This window comes from Nycticebus coucang, chromosome 15 (assembly GCF_027406575.1).
Source record: "Nycticebus coucang isolate mNycCou1 chromosome 15, mNycCou1.pri, whole genome shotgun sequence".
Classification (NCBI taxonomy): domain Eukaryota; kingdom Metazoa; phylum Chordata; class Mammalia; order Primates; family Lorisidae; genus Nycticebus; species Nycticebus coucang.
This window is the reverse complement of record NC_069794.1, coordinates 64,077,755-64,105,221: the sequence shown is the minus strand read 5'-3', so window position 1 is coordinate 64,105,221 and position 27,467 is coordinate 64,077,755. Positions and strand designations below refer to the sequence as shown.

Genomic DNA, 27,467 nt, shown 5'->3' with positions numbered 1-27,467 from the left:
GCAGTTCGTATCAAAAAAGAAGTTAATTTCTTTTAAAAACTCTTTTCCAGAAGGACAGAAAATAGCATATTTCCCTATAGGTTAATCTGTAGGAAGGAGAGAAAACACTGGTAATTTCAAAAGAGTTAATATTACGAATAAGAGTTATCCAGAGTACTTGGCAGCACAAAGCCCAGGCAAGCATAGCTCTTGTATTAGCTGCTCCAGGCCTCTACTGTTTCTAATGAGCTGAACCAGAAGATATGCAGACAGCTGGCCAGACGATGGCCACATGACACCCATTACACTCTGTTACACTTGAACTTACCAGTGGAATCCACATTGCTGTGATTCTATTATAACAAATATTTGCATTTTTAAGAATGAAGGAATTTGCACTGGAGTTTTAATTTTGTTTATGAAACAATTACAGGATATTTTACAACTAACTTCTAAAGGAAACTCTCATGGCTATACTAAGATGAGAAAATAAACGAAGATAAGGGAACTGCCTTGCCATAAGCCTTGTGATGTTTAAGAAATGCATAGTGGTATGTGTTTTTTTTCTCTAGCTTCCCTACCCCAACACAGGGTAAACTTATAGCAAAAGTACCTTATACTTCCTCACATTTACTATACCTTCACTATAGGGCCTGTGTTTAGCATACCCAACAGATTGCATTTTTATGCTTGTCAAAATCTTCAATTAGACTGAAGGCTCTTTAAAGGCAAGGTCTTTGTCTTACTCATTTTTGGATTCCAAGCATATAGTACACCAAGTGGTACAAGATTAGAACAGTGATTTTCAATCGGTGTGCCATAAGAGGATCTTAGGTGTGCTGTGAAAAAAAAAATTCTTTTTTTTTTTTTGAGACAGAGTCTCACTTTGTCACCCTGGGTAGAGTGCCATGGCATCACAGCTCACAGCAACCTCAAACTCTTGGGCTTAAGAGATTCTCTTGCCTGAGCTCCCCAAGTAGCTGGGACTATAGGCGCCCACCACAACGCCCGGCTATTTTTTGGTTGCAGTTGTTCTTTTAGCTGTCCTGGGTCAGGTTCAAACCCGCCACCCTTGGTGTATGTGGCCGGCACCCTAGCCACTGAGCTATGGATGCTGCCCTACTGTGAAAAATTTTAAAGATCATTAATTCAATTATTTTTGAAAGAAGTTCAAAGCACAGTAAGTATATTTTTACTCTTCTTTTTCTTTGATCAACATAATTTAAGCGTGCCATGGAAGTTTAACTATAGGTTCAAGTGTGCTGTGAGATAAAAAGGTTGAGAAACACTGAGAAAGATAGAATACTAATTAATAATGGAGGAGGAAAAGGAGAGAGAAGGTGGAGGAGGAATGCTCTTAGAAGGCTCAAAAAGTAATTTGTATCTAACTTTTAGTTTATTTGACTAGTTATTCCCTTGTATTATTCCAACAAAAGGATTTAAGAAGGGCTGAATCCCTAGTATTCTCAATAGGTCATCTAACATGTTATATCTAACCGTGGTAAGTAAATATTTTCATTTGTATTTCCCGAAGCAAAATTAATGGATAAGAGAAAGCATTCAGAAATAGTCACTAATAAGCAACCTAGATCTGTATAGGTACAAATAGGTTTTGTACAGCCCATCTATATTTAATGAACCCATATAAAAAGAAAAATTTTCAATGAAAAAAGAAATCCAAATGCATCCTAGCCTCGCCTAAATGTTTATTCCCGATCTACTGCTAAAATCCTAGTCTCCAAAATAAGCTCTACTTTTGACCTCATCTGTTTCAGTGGGAAATCCACCTAATGGATATTTTAAATTAAGAGTTGGCAGTTCGGCGCCCATAGCACAGTGGTTACTGCACCAGCCACACACACAAAGGGTGGCGGGTTTAAACCTGGCCCAGGCCAACTAAATAACTGAAGCAAAAAAATAGACAGGCGTTGTGTGGGTGCCTATAGTCCAGCTACTTAGGAGGCTGAGGCAAGAGAATCACTTAAGCCCAAGAATTTGAGGTTGCTGTGAGCTGTGACGCCACAGCACTCCACCAAGGGCAACATAAGACTCTGTCTCAAAAAAAAAAAAAAAAAAAAAAAGAGTTGTCATGGCACTTAACTTATAAACAGATTCATATGGTTCATTCGCAGATTTTTCACTATCTGAATGTTGTTCTCAACAAGCAAATGTGAAATGTGCCTATAAGATACGGATAGCACAACTTACTTTCAAAACATCAGTTGGATTAGCAATGGTTGAGGATATGACTCCAGAGAGAATTCCACATATGACATTTATCGGTAAGGTTTCATCTGTAAACAATGACATATTATTTGACTTTTCATATAGAGAGCTTTTCCTGTGAGTAATTCAAAAATAGGTGTAACTCATTGACACATCACTTGTTCACCGTAAGCTAAATCTATGCTTCATGCATAAGGTAATTCTAAAAGGATTAGGAATTTTACTGGCTAAGGAATTTTGCTTAGCAAATTTCTTATCTAAAAAGGAATGTGAATCATCAGGCAAAGTGATCTACCAGTTCACTTTTGTGTATAAATGCAGACCATCTTGATTAAGAGGGCTATCTATGAGGAGAATACAAAAGATACATTCCCGTCACATAGCCTGGAGGCTGATTTGGCACAGAAAGTTTCTAAGTACACATTTAGTTTGAAATATACTGAAGTATTTCGAAAGCATCTGAGCTCTTGTTCTCACAAAACACTGGCAGGTGCCTATCCATTATAAAAAGAAATAGTTTTTTGGAACCAACCAGCCACAGTATCAGAAGTCCAACTTATTTATTTCTTGTCTTTTTTTCTGTTTAAATTATACCACATTTTTACTGTAAGAATTCCAAGTTCTTGGGAGGCAGAGCATGATGGCGGATGGGACGGATGTGTAGCCCACCTCTCCCAAGTCATCAGGGGACAGGAAGAGGGGTCTGGACCTTGTCCCCGTGTGGATTATTGGCGTGAACAGACAGCTGGAGACGTGCAGCGAATTGGCGGATTGCTGTATATGACGTGTAATTTAAAACCACAGACTCTGTTGTAGAGATTTTCCCTGCTTGGCCATGCTGGCCGGTGGGCCCCTCCCTCACGGAGGACAGCAGCCTACAATTCCTGGCAAAACTCAATGGAGGAAAATTTATTCCTGAGCCAAGTGTGGCACCCAAAAGGGCAGCCACTCAGAACCACGAGGAGTTTAAGCAACCCAATGGGAAATTGAAGGGAAGGGATCCAGCCCGGGAAACAGACATTTTGAATTATCCAAAATAGCGGGCACCTTCCCCCAGAACAACAGGGGTGATTAAATAGATGGGACCATTCTTGGTGGGGAATATTGGAGTGGGCTGGCAGTTCGGGCTGTGCGGTGAACAGGCAGGTGGCTGGACTCAAAAGTCCAAGACTCAAAAGTCCAAGACTCTTGAGCCACAAAAACTGAGGATAAGGTTATTTTATTGTAGTTGTGTTTTTTTGTTGTCGTTGTTGTTGTTATTGTCTGTATGTGTGTTTCTGATTGTTTGTGCATGTATGGGCTTGTGTGTCTGGTAGCCTTTTTATCTGTTTATTTGCTCAGTTGGTCTCAATGAGTTTAGTGTTTCCACTTGCAATTCTGAGCTCCCAGCACTCCCCTCCACTCTCATACTGAGGTCTGGAGGCCTGTCCCCCAGGAGACCAGATTCTTGGGTGATTTCTTGAGGGGCGTGGACAGGGCCTGGACTGCAGCTGGTCAGTGCTGATTCTGCGGCATGGGAGTGAGGAGACAACGGTCGGCTGAGAGGGAATCATGCCGGAGCGGCAGGACCCTGAGGTGCAGAGCAGCAGCCGTTTTTGGCAACAATAAGGCCCACCCCCAGATATCCTGAAGCCAACACCCCCTGTCTCCCTAGGGAACCAGAGGAGGCTGGGCATCTTCTCAGATGGCAACCACCATGGAACAGATCTGGGACTAAAACACAGGCCCTGTGAGTAAAGGGTTTGCCTGAGGGGGGACTGGCTTGGGTAGAGCACGGGGACTAGAAAACGCATGCACAGAGCCAGGAAATTCCCAGGGTGGGGCCGACGCAGAGGACTGCTTTACTGAGCCTAAGACGCACCCGGCGCTCAGGGGATCGTCAGCCTATAGACAAAGGAAAGCAGGAGGCTAGAGCTGACAGCTAATCGTGCTGCGAATACAAACCTGCAGGAGTAAAGGTAGGGCCTGAGGCACAGGCTCTGGGAACTCAGATCAGCTCCTCTCTACAGAGGAATTTAGAAAGGACAGAAACAAACTCCCACAAAGTTGTTCTGTACTGCCAGTAACATCAATTAGGGGCAGGGCTGGAACTGAGTGAACATGCCCCAGCCTCCATCAAGCGAGTGAGGTTGTCAGGCCTCACCGCTCCCTGCTGGATAGAGGCAGAGAGCAGCAGCATGGCTGAACAGATAGAGATTTCCTTGTGATTTAGGCAGGTGCAAACCTCTGGAGTATCTGTTTGCTGGAGACAACTGGGTCACAGCCATGTGGGGCTATCAGTGACTGGGTGTGACAGAAGTACAAGGTGGGGAAGGAGGCAGCAACCTTCCCAGACTAATCTATTTGCTGGGTGGGTCCTCCTGACCTCACGGAGCACCGGAGCAAGTCATATTTGAGTTGTCACCAGACCCTTGTGATTCAGTGGCCAGAGACCTTTGAAACTCTCCCACCTGAGACTGGTGCTAACAGAGACAATTAATTTGGACCTTTTAAACTGAGCCAATCGCCTGAGGACTATTCAAGTGGTGTCCTGGGTGTGTGGTTACAGGAAGGTTTGATTCTCCTTTTCCAATTATTGCCTGGGGGGGCAGGGTGACTTCATTGCTGGTATTTCTCCACAGCTGAGACTTCAACCCAGAGTAACTGTTTCACTAGGGTTGAACAGAGACCAGCTGAAAACAAGACAGAACCACTCAGCCCCACCACATCAAATAGGTCCCCAGTTTCTCAGGCCGTAGCACTGTGCGGGTCCTCGAAGAAGCTCCAGGGGAAAAGTCAAATGGTGTAAAGTAATCATGGAGTTGAATCAGCAGAAAAACTCTGGTAACATGAATAACCAGAATAGATCAACCCCCCCAAGGAAAGATATGGCAGATGTAACTGAAGATCCCATTCATAAACAGCTGGCCGAGATGTCAGAAATAGAATTCAGAATTTGGATTGAAAACAAGATTAACAGAATGGAGGAAAATTTGGAATTAGAAATTCGAAGAGCAATTCAAAGTCAGAATTAGAAATTCGAGAAGAAATTCAAAAGTTGTCTCAAGAATTTAATGAATTTAAAGACAAAACCACGAAACATTTTAATGCACTGAAGCAAGAATTTGTAGCCCTCAAAGATCTGAAAAATACAGTAGAATCCCTCAGTAACAGAGTGGAGCAAGCAGAAGAAAGGATTTCTGACATTGAAGATAAAGCTTTTGAATGCTCCCAAACTCTCAAAGAGGAAGAGAAATGGAGAGCAAAAATGGATCATTCTCTCAGAGAGCTCTGGGATAATTTGAAGAAGGCTAATATCTGCCGCATTGGAATCCCCGAAAGTGATGAAGTGGCCTCACAAGGCACAGAGGCCCTTCTCCATGAAATTATGAAAGATAATTTTCCAGACATGCCAAGAGATTCTGAAATTTAACAGCAGACAGTTTCAGAACCCCAGCATGACTCAATCCGAAAAGGACATCCCCTGGCATATCATAATTAACTTCACTAGTGTTAATATGAAGGAGAAAATTCTGAAAGCAGCCAGATGCAAGAAATCCATTACCTACAAAAGGAAGAATATTAGAATGCCTGCAGATCTCTCTGCTGAAAGCTTTCAAGCCAGAAGAGGGTGGTCATCGACTTTTAATCTCCTAAAACAAAATAACTTTCAACCCCGGATCCTGTATCCAGCTAAACTGAGTTTCATTTATGATGGAGAAATTAAATACTTTAATGACATTCATATGTTGAAGAAATTTGCCATAACCAAACCAGCTCTTCAGGATATTCTCAGACCTATCCTCCATAATGACCAGCACAATCCTCTACCACAAAACTAAACTCACTCAGAAACTTTTGATCAAACTCCAACTTCCACAATGACAAAAGGATTAAAAATGTCCACTGGACTTAAGAAAAACTCGATACCCAAAATTTTACCAGACTTATCAATATTCTCCATTAATGTGAATGGCTTAAACTGTCCTTTAAAGAGGCACAGGTTAGCTGACTGGATACAAAAACTCAGGCCAGATATTTGCTGCATACAAGAGTCACATCTTACCTTAAATGATAAATATAGACTCGGGGTGAAAGGATGGTCGTCCATATTTCAGGCAAATAGTAATCAGAAAAAAGCAGGCATTGCAATTCTATTTGCAGACACAATAGGCTTTAAACCAACAAAAGTAAAGAAGGATAAGAATGGTCACATCATATTGTTAAGGGTAATACTCAATATGATGAGTATTTATGCACCCAACCAGAATGCGCCTCAATTTATAAGAGAAACTCTAACAGACATGAGCAAGTTGATTTCCTCCAGCTCCATAATAGTCAGAGATTTCAACACTCCTTTGGCAGTGTTGGATTGATCCTCCAACAAGAAGCTGAGCAAAGAAATTTTAGATTTAAACCCAACCATCCAACATTTGGATTTAGCAGACATCTACAGAACATTTCATCTCAACAAAACTGAATACACATACTTCTCATCAACCCACGGAACATACTCCAAAATCGATCACATCTTAGGTCACAAGTCTAACCTCAGTAAATTTAAAGGAATAGAAATTATTCCCTGTATCTTCTCGGACCACCATGGAATAAAAGTTGAACTCAGTAACAACAGGAATCTGCATAATCATACAAAAACATGAAAGTTAAATAATCTTATGGTGAATGATAGCTGGGTCAGAGATGAGATCAAGAAGGAAATCGCCAAATTTTTGGAACAAAACAACAATGAAGACACAAATTATCAGAACTTAAGAGGGAAATTTATAGCACTGCAAGCCTTCCTCAAGAGAACGGAAAGAGAGGAAGTTAACAACTTAATGGGACATCTCACGCAACTGGAAAAGGAAGAACATTCCAACCCCAAACACAGTAGAAGAAAAGAACCAAAATTAGAGCAGAATTAAATGAAATTGAAAACAAAAGAATTACACAACATATCAATAAGCCAAAAAGTTGGTTTTTTGAAAAGATCAATAAAATAGATAAATCTTTAGCAACCTAACCAGGAAAAAAAGAGTAAAATCTCTAATTTCATCAATCAGAAATGACAAAGACGAAATAACAACAGACTCCTCAGAAATTAAAAAAATCCTTAATGAATATTACAAGAAACTTTATTCTCAGAAATATGAAAATCTGAAGGAAATTGAAAGCACATCACCTTCCAAGACTTAACCAGAATCAAGTGGAAATGTTGAACAGGCCAATATCAAGTTCTGAAATAGCATCAACCATATGAAATCTCCCCAAAAAGAAAAGCCCGGGACTAGATGGCTTCACATCAGAATTCTATCAAACCTTTAAAGAGGAACTAGTACCTATTATTACTCAACCTCTTCCAAATAGTAGAAAAAGAAGGAAGACTAGCCAACACGTTCTATGAAGCAAACATCAATCCCCAAACCAGGAAAAGACACAACAAGAAAAGAAAATTATAGACCAATATCACTAATGAATATATAGATGCAAAAATATTCAACAAGATCCTAACAAACAGAATCCAGCAATATATCAAACAAATTATACACCATGACCAAGTCAGTTTTATCCCAGGGTCTCAAGGCTAGTTTAATATCCGTAAAACTATAAGTATAATTCAGCACATAAACAAATTAAAAAACCAAGACCCTATGATTCTCTCAATTGATGCAGAAAAAGCTTTTGATAATATCCAGCATCCCTTCATGATCAGAACACTTAAGAAAATTGGTATAGAAGGGACATTTCTTAAACTGATAGAGGCCATCTACAGCAAACCCACAGCCAAATTGTATTGAATGGAGTTAAACTGAAATCATTTCCACTCAGCTCAGGAACCAGACAAGGCTGCCCATTGTCTCCACTGCTCTTTAACACTGTAATGGAAGTCTTAGCCACCGCAATTAGGAAAGAAAAGGCGATCAAGGGTATCCATATAGGGTCAGAAGAAATCAAACTTTCGCTCTTCACGGATGATATGATTGTATATCTGGAAAACACCAGGAATTATACTACAAAACTCTTGGAAGTGATCAAGGAATACAGCAGCGTCTCAGGTTACAAAATCAACATTCATAAATCAGTAGCCTTTATATATACCAACAATAGTCAAGCTGAAAAAACAGTTAAGAACTCTATTCTTCTGTGCAGAGTAGTGCCAAAGAAGATGCAATATTTGGGAGTTTATCTAACAAAAGATGTGAAAGATCTCTATAAAGAAAACTATTAAACTCTAAGAAAAGAAATAGCTGAAAAGGTTAACAAATAGAAAAACATACCATGCTCATGGCTGGGAAGAATCAACATTGTTAAAATGTCCATACTACCCAAAGCAATATACAATTTTAATGCAGTACCTATTAAAGCTCAACTGTCATGTTTTAAAGATCCTGAAAAAATAATACTTCATTTTATATGGAATCAGAAAAAAACCTCAAGTAACCAAGACATTACTCAGAAACAAAAACAAAGCAAGAGGAATCACGCTACCTGACCTCAGACTCTACTATTAATTGATAGTGATCAAAACAGCATGGTACTGGCACAAAAACAGAGAAGTAGATGTCTGGAACAGAATAGAAAACCAAGAGATGAATCCAGCTACTTACCATTATTTGATCTTTGACGAGCCAATTAAAAACGTTCAGTGGGGAAAAGATTCCCTATTTAACAAATGGTGCTGGGTGAACTGGCTGGCAACCTGTGGAAGACTGAAACTGGACCCACACCTTTCACCATTAACTAAGATAGACTCTCACTAGATTAAAGATTTAAACTTAAGACATCAAACTATAAATATACAGGAAGAGAGTGTAGGGAAAACCCTTGAAGAAATCGGTCTGGGCAAGTATTTTATGAGGAGGACCCCCCGGGCAATTGAAGCAGCTTCAAGAATACACTACTGTGACCTGATCAAACTAAAAAGCTTCTGCACAGCCAAGAACACAGTAAGTAAAGGAAGCAGACAGCCCTCAGAATGGGAGAAGATATTTGCAGGTTATGTCTCCAACAAAGGTTTAATAACCAGAATCCACAGAGAACTCAAACGTATGAGCAAGAAAAGAACAAGTGATCCCATCGCAGGCTGGGCAAGGGACTTGAAGAGAAACTTCTCTGAAGAACACAGGCACATGGCCTACAGACATATGAATAAATGCTCATCATCCTTAATCATCAGAGAAATGCAAATCAAAACTACCTTGAGATACCATCTAAGTAAGATTAGCCCAAAGACCAGAGACGTTGACATGGATGTGGAGAAAAGGGAACACTTCTACACTGCTGGTGGGAATGCAAATTAATACATTCCTTTGGAAAGATGTTTGGAAAACACTTAGAGATCTAAAAATAGATCTGCCATTCAATCCTATAATTTCTCTACTAGGTATATATCCAGAAGACCAAAAATCACATTATAACAAAGATATTTGTACCAGAATGTTTATTGCAGCCCAATTCATAATTGCTAATTCATGGAAAAAGCCCAAGTGCCCATCCATCCACGAATGGATTAACAAATTGTGGTATATGTACACCATGGAATATTATGCAGCCTTAAAGAAAGATGGAGACTTTACCTCTTTCATGTTTACATGGATGAAACTGGAACACATTCTTCTTAGTAAAGTATCTCAAGAATGGAAGAAAAAGTATCCAATGTACTCAGCCCTACTATGAAACTAATTTTTGACTTTCATATGAAAGCTATAACCCAGTTATAACCTAAGAATAGGGGGAAGGGAGAGGGGGAGGGGAAGGAGGGGGGAGGATGAGCAGAGGGAGGGTGATTGGTGGGATTACACCTGCGGTGCATCTTACAAGGGTACATGTGAAACTTAGTAAATGTAGAATATAAATGTCTTAACACAATAACTAAGAAAATGCCAGGAAGGCTAGGTTAACCAGTGTGATGAAAATGTGTCAAACTGTAGCCAGGCGTTGTGGCGGGCGCCTGTAGTCCCAGCTACTTGGGAGGCTGAGGCAAGAGAATGGCTTAAGCCCAGGAGTTGAAGGTTGCTGTGAGCTGTGTGATGCCACGGCACTCTACTGAGGGCCATAAAGTGAAACTCTGTCTCTACAAAAAAAAAAAAAAAAAAAAAGGGCGGTGCCTGTGGCTCAAGGAGTAGGGCGCGGGTCCCATATGCCGGAGGTGGCGGGTTCAAACGCAGCCCCGGCCAAAAACCACAAAAAAAAAAAAAAAAAAAAAAATGTGTCAAACTGTTTATAAAACCAGTGTATGGTGCCCCATGATCGCTTTAATGTACACAGCTATGATTTAATATTAATAAAAATAAATAAATTATATAGATCATTAAAAATACAATAAAATAAATATATCATTAAAAAACATAAAAACAAAGCAGGAGGAATTATGCTACCAGACCTCAAACTATAAATCAATAGTGATCAAAACAGCATGGTAATGGCATAAATGTCTTAACACAACAATCAAGTAAATGAGGTGAAAGCTATGTTGATTGGTTTGATCCAACCATGTCAGATTGTATAAAAAAAAAAGTCAACACATTGTACCCCACATATGCATAAATATATTCATGATCTATGTGTATTTGACTTAATAAAAAAAAGAAATTTATCCAAAAAAAAAAAGAATTCCAAGTTCTTAATACTAAGAAATGTATTCACTGCTTTCCTGAAAAACAGATAACTCATACAATTTTAGAACATTTTAAGTTGGATATAAAGGCAACAACATATCCTCTAGCCTAGGCATTTCAGAGCTGAAGACAGCTCGTTAAAATGTTTGTGGAGAGGGCAGCACCTGTGGCTGAAGGAGTAGGCCGCTGGCCCCATATACCAGAGGTGGTGGGTTCAAACCCATTTGTGGCCAAAATAACAATAATAATAATAATATGCTGTGGAGATGGTTCCTCTTAATTGTTACTCCCTTCAGTTCAGCTGATAACTTACTTGCTTTAAGCACAATTCATTTAGACTTCATACCCTGAGTTCTCCTTAACAGTAGTAAAGTCACAAATAAGCTGAGAAAATGTGTTGCAAAACCACTTGAACACAAAGACAGAAACCCCACCCTGTAGCAGCCCATATAGCCGATGGCTAGGAGGAGTGAGAGTTATAAGAAATATCTATATAGCTCAATAATGGAACACCTTGGTGGAAAGGGCCTGGAGAGGGATGTAGCTCTCCTAACAAGCATGAGAGCTTGCGAGATGAGAGCAGTGGTGAATTGGCAGTCTCTATACCTGTGGTGTTGAGAGGCACGAGATCAGCCTTATATGAGGCTGGAGGAGAAGGCAGTCGGGAGCATGCACATTCTATCACGGACCTGCTTCCTCTGACTCTGTCTCCTCTCCTGCCTGCAGAACGCCAGCACAGCGTCTCTCTGCTGAAGATTACTAAGCTCTACTAAAGTCTAAGATCTATCTTTTTAAGAAGACTGCTTTACTCTCTCTAAGACACTCTCTCTCTTTCCAGCTAAAGTAGACAGCCCTCAGGCACCTAAGAGACCTGAGCAAGGTAACTTAGCGGTCCATGTCCGGAACCTAGTTAAGGTGGGCCCGAAACCTGGCCAGTCCTGGACCCTGGTAAGTGTGTCAGAAGTGAGGTGTGACACCACCCCACCCCCAACCCAGTCCACAGTGGAAAGAGATTCCCCACTCACCTTCTGGACGTTCAACAAATAGTCGCTTCAAGCTCTGGTAAGTGCCTATCTTGATTGTGCCATAGGATGCCTGGCGTAACATTGCAGGGGCAATCCTGTCAATGCAAAGGACAAAAGCAATCTAAAAATCACTTTACAACCTCTAAAAGACCCAAACATAGAGTGCCTTCCATAATCAAACTACAAACTCTAGGTTTGTTAGGCTGGGCGTGGTAGCTCATGTCTGTAATCCTAGCACTCTGGGAGGCCGAGATGGGTGGATTGCCTGAGGTCACAGGTTCCAGACCAGCCTGAGCCAGAGACAGAGACCTCATCTCTAAAAATAACCAGGCATCATGGCAGGCCCCTGTAGTCCCAGCTATTTGGAAGGCTGAGGCAAAAGAACTGCTTAAGCCCAAGAGTTTGAGGTTGCTGTGACACGATGGCACTTTACCCAGAGTGACAAAGTGAGACTCTGTCTCAAAAAAATTAAAAAAAATTAAAAAATAAAATGATTTCCTAAAGTTCAAAATTCTACAAAAATCCAGTTGAATTTGAGCCGATTATTAGTTCATAAAATGAAAGCTCAGCTTGTCATATTTACCTTCAGGGAAAATGTATAAGAACATGGATGGAGTTCCACTTGTCCATTCTGCTAAAATGCCAGTGCTGTCCTTTCTCAGAACAAAGCACCCGGCCTCACCTAGGCCTACCGCAGGCATCTGAAATCCTTCTACTGCTGCTCTGGAGCTCACCCCCCACCTCCTTGGGGGACAGTTATTTCCTCTCCCTGTAAGTTTTCCCACGGTAATACTGAAACAAGTTCAAGACAATCTCAGGAAAAACAAACCAACTTTCCCCCATCCTATGAGCCCCTCCTGAGATCCTCCCCAACCCACGACACCTTGTGGCACTACCACTCCTCAGCTCTCTTCCTACATGACCCACTTCCTTCCTGAATTGCAGACTGAGTCCCTGCTACCCTCTCCCTCAAAGCTACCTCCCCAACGTGACCGAAGATATCTTTGTTGCTGAGTTAAATGCCTTCCAAGTAGGCTCTTGTAAATCTCTGCACTGTTTGCAGCTGTCCACCCTCTGTCCTACCTGTAGCTGTCTCCCCTCCTGTTCTGCCGCAACATCACTTCCTCCCACTGCTTTTTTTTTCTTGTCTCCATAGCATCCTACCTGTGTCCACCAGGCTTGCCCAAAATTCTACCTTACTCTTCTTTCTTCCACACACTTCCTGAGTGAGCTAACTTGTTTTTAAGGCTTTCATTACAATCTAAAGCAGTGGTTCTCAACCTTCCTAATGCCACAGTGTATTTCCATTGTTAAAAAGGGGTCTTGACCCACAGGTTGAGAACTGCTGATCAAAGACTTATGGCTCGGTGCCCATAGCACAGTGGTTACAGCGCCAGCCACATACGAGGGTGGCAGGCTCGAACCTAGCCCTGGCCAGCTAAACAACTGTAACAAAAAAATAGTTGGGAGTTGTGGTGGCTGCCTGTAGTCCCAGCTCCTTGGGAGGCTGAGGCAAGAGAACTGCTTAAGCCCTTGGGTTCGAGGTTGCTGTGAGCTATGATGCCATGGCACTCTACCAAGGGCAACATAGAGAGACTCTGTCTCAAAAAAATAAATAAATAAATTCTTAAGACTCCAAAATCTATGTTCCCAACACTGATGTGAAGACATGTTTCCAACTGCTTCCTAAGTTCCCAATTTAGATGTCCTATGTATACCTCCAGATCAAGGAACCCACACCTTCTCCAAACCGTCTGTTCTCCTGTTTCCTAGACCAAGGCATGAAACCCCCAGCTATACACTGGCCAAAAGCAAGATGTGAGACATTAGCCCTGTCTCCTCCTTTTCCTCTGCCCCCCTCACATATAGGAACCTCACATATTGGTCACATAGTACTATCAGTCCTACACCCTAAGTGATTTTCTAACCTGTCTTCTTTCTTTCCATCCCCAAGACAGAGCCTCATCTCTGGCTTACATGTGTTCACTTTCTCTGAATTTTTTCTCTGCATGGCAGGTAGGGGACTTTTACAAAGGAAACCTGATAGTGTCGGTCCTCCCCCTTAAAGTCCTGAAGTGTCTTCTGACTACAATAAGACCCCAGTGCTTACTGACTGAAGCAGGTGCTGCGAGGGAGGCAGGCAGTGTCTCACCGCACACAAACACCAGAGGGCCAGAGGTTTCATAAATGAAGAAAGGACACTTAATTCCAGCTACTGTTATCCCATGTGAATAAATGTGGGCCTGATGGTGATTGTTTTTAAGATGAAATCCCAAATTTTGCTGTGTAATTTCCCATTTTAAAAATATTGGCTCAATTGAGAAACAAAAAACTTTAGGGATTGGTGGGTCCACAGAAAGGTTATGGGTCACATGTGGGAGGCTGGATAAAACCAAGACCCTTAGCATGGCATGAGGCACCCATGTCCAGCCCCTTGTTGCAGCTCCAGCTTGCTCTGGCCACCCCAACTTCCACACTACATCATGCTGAATTACTTGCAGCTCCTAGAAGGTAACATGCCTTCCTGCACATGTTGCTGGCTCTGGGTGAACACAGGTCACCCCAGCTTCACCCGGCTGATCCCCTTGCTCCTTCAAGATCTGATCCAGTACTTCCCCACTCTCAACTGACCCCCTCCCCTCTGCCACTCTAGAGCTTATCAGACTCCGTTGTAATCCTGCTTACACGTCTGCAGTCCCCATTTGTCCAGTCCATCCTCACCTTCCTCTGTGCCACAAGAGGCTGCCACCTATGCCCTGCATCCCTGAGGCTCCCTTCCTTTATGGGTGGAATCTGCCCATAGAAGAGTGGAGGCAGGAAGAAAAAACGATAGAGGGATTTCTTTCCCTCCCCAGGTACTATCCCTCAACAACACTGTCCTCTCCCTTGAGGCCCCAGCCCTAGCAGTGGCTCTGGGAACATTTGTCCTGCCCTGGCTCCTTTGGTCCTCGGGTTGGGAACAATTTCTCGTATTGCTAGTTTCTAGGTTTCTTGGTATCTATCCTTCACGTGCTCCCTTAACCCTTAAAAAGTCCCTTCACTGTCTGTTCACTTAAGCCACCAGGTCCAGTTCTGCTTCCTGCAGGGACTCCAGCCAATACAGGCAGGGCCCTGTCTGCCACCCACAGAACTGTTCATTAAATCTTGAATGAGTGAAAAGTCGTTCTCTACAGTTTTTACTCATACGATAGCATTTTCACTATGACGTAAACCACACTAATTCAGAATAGCTAAGGGAAAGGGCTATTTTCAAAGAGTGAAATGGGGAAAAACAGGATGTGTTTAAACAAATGTGACTTTGGGGTTTTTTTGTTTGTTGAGACAGTCTTACTTTGTCACCCTCCATGGAGTGCGGTAATGTCATAGCTCACAGCAACCTCAAACTCTTGGGCTCAAGTGATCCTCCTGCCTCAGCTTCCCAAGTAGCTGGGACTACAGGCGTCCACCACACACCTGGCTATTTTTAGAGACAGGGTCTCGCTTTGGCTCAGGCTGGTCTCTAACTCCTGTGCTCAAGCAATCTACCCTCCTCTGCCTTCCCGAGTGCTAGGATTATAGGCGTGAGCCTCTGCGCCCAGCCCCAAATGTAACTTTTGTCTTGTTATGTGGACTTTGATATAATAAAAACATAGTTTCCCAAAACATTTACTACATAAAATATATACCTACAAAATAAGGTTAAAATTGAAAGTGGAAAGATGGCAGCCGAGTAACAGCTTCCCTGCAACTGGGAACAGCGAGTCTGGGGAGACAAGACTCCAGGCATCTCTGGCCGGCGGGAATCTGCCTCTAATCATCCCTTTGAGGATACAGGGAGCCAGCAAGGGACTTCTGGACGCCAAGAGGAGGACAAAAACAGTGGAAAACTGGCAAGTGGTTGCGTGTGTTCGATCGACCTAATCACGCCGGCAACCGTAAGTACAAGCAGCAGTGAGACTGCAAACCGGAAAGGCCTTACCTGTCAACTGTTTCAGTGTTCTTGGACTTGGCACTCAGTTGAACTGCCTTGGGGAGAGCTTGAGCAGGAGTGTGGAGAACTTTGGGCATTGTCTGGGGCCCCAGGCTGAGCCACTGAGCTGGGCGCAGGAAGCCATTATGAAAGAACTGCCCCGGCAAGCTCCGCCCTCAGGGTCTCAGAGCAAGGACTCGGTGGGTCAAAGTAACCTACTGACTGAGCAGCCTAAAGGTGGAGACTGAGCTGCCTTACAGCCTTAATCCTTAGGGGCAGAGTGAGACGGTTTTGGCACACTGGAGCCTTGGCCTGTTGCCCTGGGTAGAGTGCCGTGACGTCACAGCTCATAGCAACCTCAAACTCCTGGGCTTGGCGCCGCCCAGACCTCCAAAAGAGCTGTGCAGTGACCCCCGATGGGTGACCCGCACCCACCGAGCCTCCACATTCCCTGACCAGGAACTGCGGGAGCCACGCAACCCTGCGTCCTCCCTCCTGTGTCCTCTCAGCTTCCACACTAGCCCGTTCATCTGGACAGGGACTCTGGTAGCTGCGTGCCCTTTGGAGCCCTCCCTGCCTCTGCGCAGAGCTCTTCTCCTGGCCAGAGACTGCTGGAGCCTTGGCTCTCTGTGCCAAAGTCACTGGGCAACTGGCACTCCCAGAACTGTGCGCACCACCCCCAGCCCTATTGCTGGATTCAGGTGTGTCACAAACCGGAGCTGCTTCCACAACCAGAACTCCCTAGCCAGAGCAGCCCCAGAGAAACTACACAGGGTCACTCCCTACAAAGATCCAGCAACAATAGAGTGATCCCGCTGGGGTCTAATCTTGGAGAAACACCTCCCCAACTCTGAGGACAGCCAGAGGCAACGGTGAAAAGCAATCACAAGGCAAAATCAACAGAAAAACTCTGGCAATATGAATAATCAGAGTAGATCAACTCCCCCAAGGATCAATGGGGCAGAAACAGCACAAGACCCCATGCACAAACAAATAGCTGAGATGTCAGAAATTGAATTCAGGATCTGGATAGCAAATAAGATCTAATTTGATTTGATCTAATTTCCAAAAGTTATCTCAAGAATTTAACAGATTCAAAGACCAAATGACCAAAGATTTCGACACATTGACACAAGAAGTTGCAGCCCTCAAAGATCTGAGAAACACAATGGAATCCCTCAGTAACAGAATGGAGCAAGCAGAAGAAAGGAATTCTGACATTGAAGACAAAGCTTTCGAACACTCCCAAACCCTCAATGAAGAAGAGAAATGGAGAGCAAAAACAGACCACTCTCTCAGAGAGCTCTCGGATAATTTGAAGAAAACCAATATTCGTCTTATCGGGATCCCCAAAAGTGACGAAGTGGCTTCACAAGGCACAGAGTCTCTTCTCCAGGAGATTATGAAAGAGAACTTTCCAGACATGCCAAGAGATTCTGAAATTCATATAGCAGACAGTTTCAGAACTCCAGCACGACTCAACCCAAATAAGACATCCCCCAGACACATCATAATCAATTTCACTAAAGTTAATATGAAGGAGAAAATTCTGAAAGCTGCCAGACGAAAGAAAACCATTACCTACAAGGGGAAGAATATCAGAATAACTGCAGATCTCTCTGCTGAAACCTTTCAGAATAACTGTAGATCACGCTGCTGAAACCTTTCAAGCTAGAAGAAGATGGTCATCGACTTTTAATCTCCTAAAACAAAATAACTTTCAACCCAGGATCCTGTACCCAGCTAAACTGAGCTTCATTTATGACGGAGAAATTAAATACTTCAACGACATTCACATGTTGAAGAAATTCGCCACAACTAAACCAGCTCTCCAGGACATTCTTAGACCTATCCTCCATAAAGACCAGCGTAATTCTCCACCACAAAAGTAAACCCACCAAAAAATTTTTGATCAAATTCCAACTTCCACAGTCGCAAAAGGATTAAAAATGTCCACCAGTCTCTCAAAAGGCTTATCAATACTCTCAATCAATGTGAATGGTTTAAATTGTCCTCTAAAGAGGCATAGGTTGGCGGACTGGATACAAAAACTCAAGCCAGATATCTGCTGCATCCAAGAATCGCATCTTACATTAAAAGACAGATATAGACTCAAGGTGAAGGGATGATCATCTATATTCCAGGCAAATGGAAAGCAGAAAAAAGCAGGTGTTGCAATCCTGTTCACAGACGTAATAGGCTTTAAACCAACCAAAATAATTAAGGATAAGGATGGACACTTCATATTTGTTAAAGGTAATACTCATTATGATGAGATCTCAATTATTAATATTTATGCACCCAACCACAACGCACCTCAATTTATAAGAGAAACTCTAACAGACATGAGCAACTCGATTTCCTCCACTTCCATAGTAGTTGGAGATTTTAACACCCCTTTAGCAGTCCTGGATAGATCCTCCAAAAAGAAGCTAAGCAAAGAAATTTTAGATTTAAACTCAACCATTCAACAACTTAACAGACATCTACAGAACATTTCATCCCAACAAAACTGAATACACATTCTTCTTATCAGCCCACGGAACATACTCCAAAATCGACCACATCCTAGGCCACAAATCTAAACTCAGCAAATTTAAAAAAATAGAAATTATTCCTTGCATCTTCTCAGACCATCATGGAATAAAATTTGAACTAAATAACAACAGGAACCTGCATACCCATACAAAAACATGGAAGCTAAACAACCTTATGCTCAAGGATACATGGGTTATAGACGAGATTAAGAAGGAAATCACCGGCGGCGCCTGTGGCTCAGTCGGTAAGGCGCAGGCCCCATATACCAAGGGTGGCGGGTTCAAACCCGGTTCCAGCCAAACTGCAACCAAAAAATAGCTGGGCGCTGTGGCAGGCACCTGTAGTCCCAGCTACTCGGGAGGCTGAGGCAAGAGAATCGCTTAAGCCCAGGAGTTGGAGGTTGCTGTGAGTTGTGTGTGGCCACGGCACTCTACCAAGGGCCATAAAGTGAGACTCTGTCTCTACAAAAATAAAAAAGAAGGAAATCACCATATTTTTGGAACAAAACAACAATCAAGACACGAATTACCAGAACCTCTGGGATACTGCAAAGGCAGTCCTGAGAGGGAAGTTCATAGCATTGCAAGCCTGCCTCAAGAAAACGTAAAAAGAGGAAGTCAATAAATAACTTAATGGAACATCTCAAGAAACTGGAGAAAGAAGAACACTTCAACCCCAAACGCAGCAGAAGAAAAGAAATAACCAAAATCAGAGCAGAATTAAATGAAATTGAAAACAAAAGAATTATACAACAGATGAATAAATCCAAAAGCTGGTTTTTGGAAAAGATCAATAAAATAGATAAACCTTTAGCCAACCTAACCAGGAAAAAAAGAGTAAAATCTCTAATTTCATCAATCAGAAATGGTAATGATGAAATAACAACAGACCCCTCAGAAATTCAAAAAATCCTTAACGAATACTACAAGAAACTCTACTCTCACAAATGTGAAAATCGGAAAGAAATCAACCAATACCTAGAAGCATGCCACCTACCAAGACTTAGCCAGAACGAAGTGGAAATGCTGAACAGGCCTATATCAAGTTCTGAAATAACATCAACTATACAAAATCTCCCTAAAAAGAAAAGCCCAGGACCAGATGGCTTTATGTCAGAATTCTACCAAACGTTTAAAGAAGAACTAGTACCTATACTACTAAACCTCTTCCAAAATATAGAAAAAGAAGGAATATTACCCAGCACATTCTATGAAGCAAACATCACCTTGATCCCCAAACCAGGGAAAGACCCAACAAGAAAAGAAAATTATAGACCAGTATCACTAATGAATATTGATGCTAAGATACTCAATAAGATCCTAATAAACAGAATCCAACAACACATCAAAAAAATTATACACCATGACCAAGTCGGATTTATCCCAGGGTCACAAGGCTGGTTCAATATACGTAAATCTATAAATGTAATTCAACACATAAACAAACTTAAAAATAAAGACCATATGATTCTTTCAATTGATGCATAAAAAGCTTTTGATAATATCCAGCATCCCTTCATGACCAGAGCACTTAAGAAAATTGGTATAGGGCGGTGCCTGTGGCTCAGTGAGTAGGGCGCCGGCCCCATATGCCGAGGGTGGCGGGTTCAAACCCAGCCCCGGCCAAACTGCAACAAAAAAATAGCCGGGCGTTGTGGCGGGCGCCTGTAGTCCCAGCTGCTCGGGAGGCTGAGGCAAGAGAATCGCGTAAGCCCAAGAGTTAGAGGTTGCTGTGAGCCGTGTGACGCAACGGCACTCTACCCAAGGGCGGTACAGTGAGACTCTGTCTCTACAAAAAAAAAAAAAAAAAAGAAAATTGGTATAGAAGGGACATTTCTTAAACAAATAGAGGCCATCTACAGCAAACCCACAGCCAATATCATATTGAATGGAGTTAAATTGAAATCATTTCCACTTAGATCAGGAACCAGGCAAGGTTGCCCATTGTCTCCATTGCTCTTTAACATTGTAATGGAAGTTTTAGCCATTGCAGAAGAAAAGGGAAGAAAAGGCGATCAAGGGTATCCACATAGGGTCAGAAGAGATCAAACTTTCACTCTTCGCAGATGATATGATCATATATCTGGAAAACACTAGGGATTCTACTACAAAACTTTTAGAAGTGATCAAGGAATATAGCAATGTCTCAGGCTACAAAATCAACACCCATAAATCTGTAGCCTTTATATATACCAACAATAACCAAGCAGAACAAACAGTCAAGGACTCTATTCCTTTCACAGTAGTGCCAAAGAAGATGAAATATTTGGGAGTATACCTAACAAAGGACGTGAAAAATCTCTACAAAGAGAACTATGAAACTCTAAGAAAAGAAATAGCCGAAGATGTTAACAGATGGAAAAACATACCATGCTCATGGCTGGGAAGAATCAACATTGTTAAAATGTCCATACTGCCCAAAGCAATATATAATTTTAATGCAATTCCTATTAAAGCTCCATTGTCATACTTTAAAGATCTTGAAAAAATAATACTTCATTTTATATGGAATCAGAAAAAAAACCTCGAATAGCCAAAACATTACTCAGCAATAAAAACAAAGCAGGAGGAATCATGCTACCAGACCTGAGACTGTACTATAAATCCATAGTGATCAAAACAGCATGGTACTGGCACAAAAACAGAGAAGTAGATGTCTGGAACAGAATAGAGAACCAAGAGATGGATCCAGCTACTTATCGTTATTTGATCTTTGACAAGCCAATTAAAAACATTCAGTGGGGAAAAGATTCCCTATTTAACAAATGGTGCTGGGTAAACTGGCTGGCAACCTGTAGAAGATTGAAACTGGACCCACACCTTTCACCATTAACTAAGACAGAACTCTCACTGGATAAAAGATTTAAACTTAAGACATGAAACTATAAAAATACTTGAAGAAAGTGCAGGGAAAACTCTTGAAGGAATCGGCCTGGGTGAATATTTTATGAGGACTCCCCAGGCAATTGAAGCAGTATCAAAAATACACTACTGGGACCTGATCAAACTAAAAAGCTTCTGCACAGCCAAGAACATAGTGAGTAAAGCAAGCAGACAGCCCTCAGAATGGGAGAAAATATTTGCAGGTTATACCTCCAATAAAGGTCTAATAACCAGAATCCACAGAGAACTCAAACGTATTAACAAGAAAAGAACACGTGACCCCATCTCAGGGTGGGCAAGGGACTTGAAGAGAAACTTCTCTAAAGAAGACCGACACAAGATCTACAAACACATGAAAAAAAGCTCATCATCCTTAATCATCAGAGAAATGCAAATCAAAACTACTCTGAGATATCACCTAACCCCAGTAAGAGTAGCCCACATAACAAAATCCCAAAACCAAAAATGTTGGCATGGATGTGGAGGAAAGGGCACACTTCTACACTGCTGGTGGGAATGCCCACTAATACGTTCCTTCTGGAAGGATGTTTGGAGAATACTTAGAGACCTAAAAATAGACCTGCCATTCAATCCTATAATTCCTTTACTAGGTTTATACCCAGAAGACCAAAAGTCACAATATAACAAAGACATCTGTACCAGAATGTTTATTGCAGCCCAATTCATAATTGCTAAGTCATGGAAGAAGCCCAAGTGCCCATCGACCCACGAATGGACTAGCAAGTTGTGATACATGTATACCATGGAATACTATGCAGCCTTAAAGAAAGATGGAGACTTTACCTCTTTCATGTTTACATGGATGGAGCTGGAACATATTCTTCTTAGCAAAGTATCTCAGGAATGGAAGAAAAAGTATCCAATGTACTCAGCCCTACTATGAAGCTAAATTATAGCTTTCACATGAAGGCTATAACCCAACTATAGCACAACACTATGGGGAAAGGGCCAAGGAAGGGGAAGGGAGGGGGGAGGCTTTGGTGGAGGGAGGGTAATGTGTGGGGCCACATCTATGGTGCATCTTAGAATGGGTACAGGCGATTGCACTAATGTACACAGCTATGATTTAACAATAAAAACAGAAAAGAAAAGAAAAGAAAAAAAATTGAAAGTGGAAAATCTACCATGCTAAGTACTCTTTACAAATACACCTCAAATTTTTACTTTTGCGCAATGAAGTATTAGTCTGAAGTCTATCCGCTGGAAAGGGTCAGCAGTGACACAGAAGTGCACAATGGTCCACTCACCCTGAATACAGCGCTTTCAGCCCTTCTTCTCTGCCTATCCTCACCAAGGCATGCAACATTCCTCGATACCTAATTTCTTTAAAGTTTGCATCATTCGTTTGGCCTTGAATCTGGAGCCGTGTCTTCGTTAAATCAATTGGAAAGGTACCTTAAAAATTTAAAGAAAGTAATATTTCACTTAATAAAAAGCAATTCCACTAAATAAAGGGTACATAGTGTTATATTATTGACGAAACATAAGGTAAACCAAGAAAACAGATTATGAAATGGCAATCTTTTTCTACTTTAAAAAAACTGAGGAACTAAATGATTCATAACCCCCCTGAAAATACATAAATATATTTTCTTTTCTTTACATTTTTTTCTGTATACTTTCATCTTACTCTACATAGGATTCGATAGGCTGCATTGCTCTACGAAGTGGATATGTGGAACAGGAAAGCCATTTAAAAACATAAATAACTGTTATGTACACATATAAGGACTAAAATTGGATCAACATGAATGAACAGAAGTAGTAAAAAAGTTCATTTCTAAAGGATTTCCACTAAGTGAGAGTGTTTTATAGCCTAAAATTAAATCTGATAAAGCAGGTAAATGTCTAACAGTCCACCTAAATATATAAAACCCATCTTCAGACAGTAACCTAGCCTCACTGTGCCAACCGGAAAACCCACCAGCACAGAGAGCCTAAGCCAGCAGGCGGGTAGTGACTGATCTCCCCCCTCAGCCCACCCCTCCTCAGCACCTCAGGGGCAACATCTGTCCAGGGCAGTAGCAACTGAGCCCTGGAAGCAGTGAAGTGTTGAGCCTGGCACAGGATACTCAAAAACTGCTCCGTCAGTACGTGCTAAATGAATGATTCCAGAGAACAAACAATACACAGAACAAACATGACCTGATATGGGACCCAACTGATGTGGAAGTCACAAATGGGATCTGGGTAATGTTTATAATTAGAAAGTGATTGAACACTCACATCTATCTAACCCAGATCCGTAAGGACCCTTCAGCTTCTCAGACCTCTTTACAGCCAGATGGGTTAACAGAGGCAAAATGGGGGAAAAGACAAGGAAAATGGACAGTTGCAATCCAAACACAACTCATACAACTTCTGTTTAGCCAAAAGGCTCAATTTTCTCCCCACTAAACTTTGAACCCTAAACTGCTAATAAGTAGCCAAAACGATAAATACATTTAATAAAAATACAAATACAAATAAAAAAAATAAAAATACAAATAAAAACATTACCAAAAGAAGAAATGTTTGGATTCTGAGATTAATGTTTCAGTAATCTCACATTCTGCACTTGAACTACATTCATATCAAACACCAAATGTCAACTCAAAGTTTCAAACACCACCACGTGCAGCAGGCAGAGTGACCCCAGCAGCCCCGACTCCTTACCGCACTCGGCCGTGATGGAGGCCAGCCCTCCATACACAAAAGGCTGCCAGTTGAAGGCTGACATTCTCAGGCTGTCTCTTCTTTGCTTCAGGGAAACATCACCTCCAACAGGCTTCTTGCTGGAATAAGACATTTCAAAGTTGTAATTTCTCACACAAGCAATTTCTGTTCTAAATTCTCCCTGGGCTTTATTTGGAGAGTGCCCTCAGGTGGTAGCACTGAAATCCCCCTGCAACAGTTCCCAAAAGGCCGCCTCGCCTTAATAGAGCAAAGCACCCCATCTCCAAACTCAGCAATTTCTAACCTCACTTTAGCAGTGGTCTTAATTATTACTTAGGCATCAAGAAGTAATTGGCTATGCTGATATCTTGATGTGTGTATGCACTCCGTGTAGCACAGTGGAGGCCGTTTCCCAGGTGGTCTATTTTATCTTGCCTGTTCTTCATGCTATAAGTATTTGGTATTCACTGGCCACTGTCTTAGCGAGTCCTTTCAGAAGTATCACATTCCTCAGGTGCAGTGGAGCAGAAGAGTGCTGCTAACCTGTGTCATACGGTAAAAGGACAAGCTACTTCTAGTCTACATGTGGTTAATGTCAGCTCATCTCTCTTTGCCATATTATGTTACTTTCTGGGAGGCAGCTTGGCATGAAGGAAACAGGCAGACTCTGGGGTCAGACCCATACCATGTCCCTCCTCAGGACATTCTTCTTAAACTCCAGTCTAGGTTTTTTTCTTTCCTCAATACTCTAACCACCATGGCAGCCAATGGAACCAACCAGTGGTAGAGCCCATACTTTTACTCACTAAGCTAAATAAAATGCCCACCTGCTGGCCCAATGGAGGGATTAAATAGTATATATTTTAAAGACACTGGTGCCGGGTGCAGTGTCTCACACCTGTAATCCCAGCACTTGGGAGGCCAAGGCAGGTGGAATGCCTGAGCTCACAGGTTCAAGACCAGCCTGAGCCAGAGGGAAACCTTGTCTCTAAAAATAGAGCAGGCGCCTGTGGTCCCAGCTACTTGGGAGGCTGAGGCAAGAGAATCACAAAAGCCCAGGAATTGGAGGTTACTGTGAGCTATGACGCCAGGGCTATGTCACCCAAGGTGACAAAGTGAGACTCTGTCTCAAAAAATAATAATAATAATTAAAAAACAAAAGACACTCACAAATGTTGCCTCTCATCCTTCTTTCCCTTAACACGACCTTGCTCACTATGATACCTATTCGCTCACATGGCACAGCCCAGGTCTTTCATTTCATGTTCTAAAGTTGTATGTGATTCGAGTTGGTGAATCAGACTTTGTGCTCATTAACAGGGAACACATGCAAATTAACACACTTGTGTATATGTATACGTATACTATCAACTGTACTGTTGGTTTAAGATAAAGTTGCTAACTATTAGAATCATAATTGGCAGGCAGTATGTCCAATGTTCTTACTTTGCTTATGTTTAGGAATTCCCCGAGTCCACTCTTCCCACAAGAGGCCTAGTACAAGTCACTATTGGCCAGAACGTTAGCTCTCAACAAAGCCAAGCTTGCTTAGACTAAGAGAAAACACAAAGATCCCGAAAGAGGAACTTGAATAAATGTGGCTAATGGTTATTCTTCATTTATAGATATTAACCAAATTATAGTAACAAATGAGTAAGGTAGAAGGGATCCTTAAGAATAGAACTTGAAAACCACCTTTCTTTCATGTATTTCAGTACCAAAGAGCAAGCCCTGCCCCCCCAAATTCCGCCCACTTCCCCATTATCCTTAAAAACATTTAATAATTTCTGTACTGAACTATTTGCCTTATTAAATTCAGAACTCATGTAATAATTAACACTATAAGTTACAGACTGTAAGAATATGTTAATAATAAGTCTGATAATTTACTGTCTAGTACTAACTTCTTCAACCCATTCTGAGACTTTGCTAATTGTACCCAACTGTAGTCTCTGTTATTTGGGAGGCTGAGGCAAGAGAATTGCTTGAATGCTTGAACCCAGGAGTTTGAGACCAGTCCAGCTATAGACAACATAGGAAGACTCTGTCCCCCACCCCCAAAAGGCAAAACAATAACAACAGCACATGTGAAAGTGCTGTAACTAACACAATGTCTTGTATAAATGATCTCAGGGGATCCCTGTAACAAGTTTGGGATAGAAGAACAAATATTACTATCCCCACAGATTATGAAACCCAGTCTCTGAGCTGCTATGCCTAAACCACAGGGCTGATGTGCAGGGCAGAGCTGGGCCTCCAAGCCCAGGTGTGCTGACTTCAACTGCAGTATTCTTCCTGCTACAACCTGAGGCTGTACACTACCTACACCAGTGGTTCTCAACCTTCCTAATGCTGCAGCCCTTTAATACAGTTCCTGTGGGTTCTGACCCACAGGTTGAGAACTGCTGACCTCTACTATCAACTATAACTACCATAACATTTTTTTTTTTTGCAGTTTCTGGAACCCGCCACCTCTGGCATAGGGGGCCAGCATCCCACTCCTTTGAGCCACAGGAGCTGCCCATTACCATAGCATTTTATTTTTAAAGACTTCATAAGGAGGTTGTGATGATTTAAGATATTCTATTAATTTTTTTTTTTTGAGACAGAGCCTCAAGCTGTCACCCTGGGTAGAGTGCAGTTGCATCACCAATCACAGCAACTTCCAACTCCTGGGCTTAAGTGATTCTCTTTCCTCAGCCTCTCAAGTAGCTGGGACCACAGGCGCCCACCACAACGTCCAGTTATTTTTTGGTTGCAGCCATTATTGTTGTTTGGCGGGCCCAGGCTGGATTCGAAACTGCCAGCTCAGGTGTATGTGGCTGGCGTCCTAGCCGTTTGAGCCACAGGCGCAGAGCCAGATATTCTATTAATTTTAATTAGAGAGAAAGTATTACTAACCTGGCTTCCAAGCTTCTTAAAAGACACCAAGATTTCACCTATTAAATGAAGATCTCAGGGATGCAGCCCAAGCATCTATGTCCTTACTGAAAATGAGTTAAAATGACGGCCAATTCATTCATTCATCTTCTAAACAAAACTAATATGCTTAATTTAAAAGAAAAATCTTGCCAAGCATGGTAGTTCACACTGGTAATCCCAGGACTCTGGAAGAACACTTGAGGCCATGAGCTCAAGTCCAGCCTGGGCAACAGAACAAGACCCTATCTATACTAAAAGGAAAAAAGAAAATCTTAAGAAAAAATATAATATTCGATCTAAACAGCAATTAATTAATTTTTCTAAGAAATAATACATAAAGATAGTACTCATGTGACTGTTTTTTTTTTTTTTTTTTTTTGAGACAGAGTCTCACTTTGTCATCCTGGGTAGAGTGCCATGGCATCACAGCTCACAGCAACCTCAAACTCTTGGGCTTAAGCAATTCTCTTGCCTCAGCCTCCCAAGTAGCTGGGACTACAGGTGCCCGCCATAATACCCAGCTTTTTGTGGTTGTTGCAGTTGCCATTGTTGTTTTAGCTGGCCCAGGCTGGGCTCGAACCTGTCAGCCTCAGTTTCTGTGGCCTGCGCCCTAATCACTGAGCTACGGGCGCTGAGCCTGAGGGAGGTTATTTAAGGGAAATTCACATAAACA

General features: G+C 41.9%; 1 protein-coding gene across 4 annotated transcripts in view; it reads right to left on the bottom strand.

Moving 5' to 3' along the window:
• SLC25A30 (solute carrier family 25 member 30) overlaps positions 1–27,467 on the bottom strand; it is a 61,143-nt gene that overhangs the window by 27,230 nt on the left and 6,446 nt on the right. For all 4 annotated transcript variants that reach the window (XM_053563643.1, XM_053563640.1, XM_053563644.1 and 1 more), the window contains exons 2-5: positions 23,873–23,991; positions 22,465–22,612; positions 11,828–11,922; positions 2,188–2,273 (exon numbers count right to left, since the gene is read on the bottom strand). In XM_053563643.1, coding sequence (XP_053419618.1) covers positions 2,188–2,273; positions 11,828–11,922; positions 22,465–22,612; positions 23,873–23,936 — 393 coding nt within the window. In that variant the 5' untranslated portion in view covers positions 23,937–23,991. The remainder of the gene's footprint in view (positions 1–2,187; positions 2,274–11,827; positions 11,923–22,464; positions 22,613–23,872; positions 23,992–27,467) is intronic.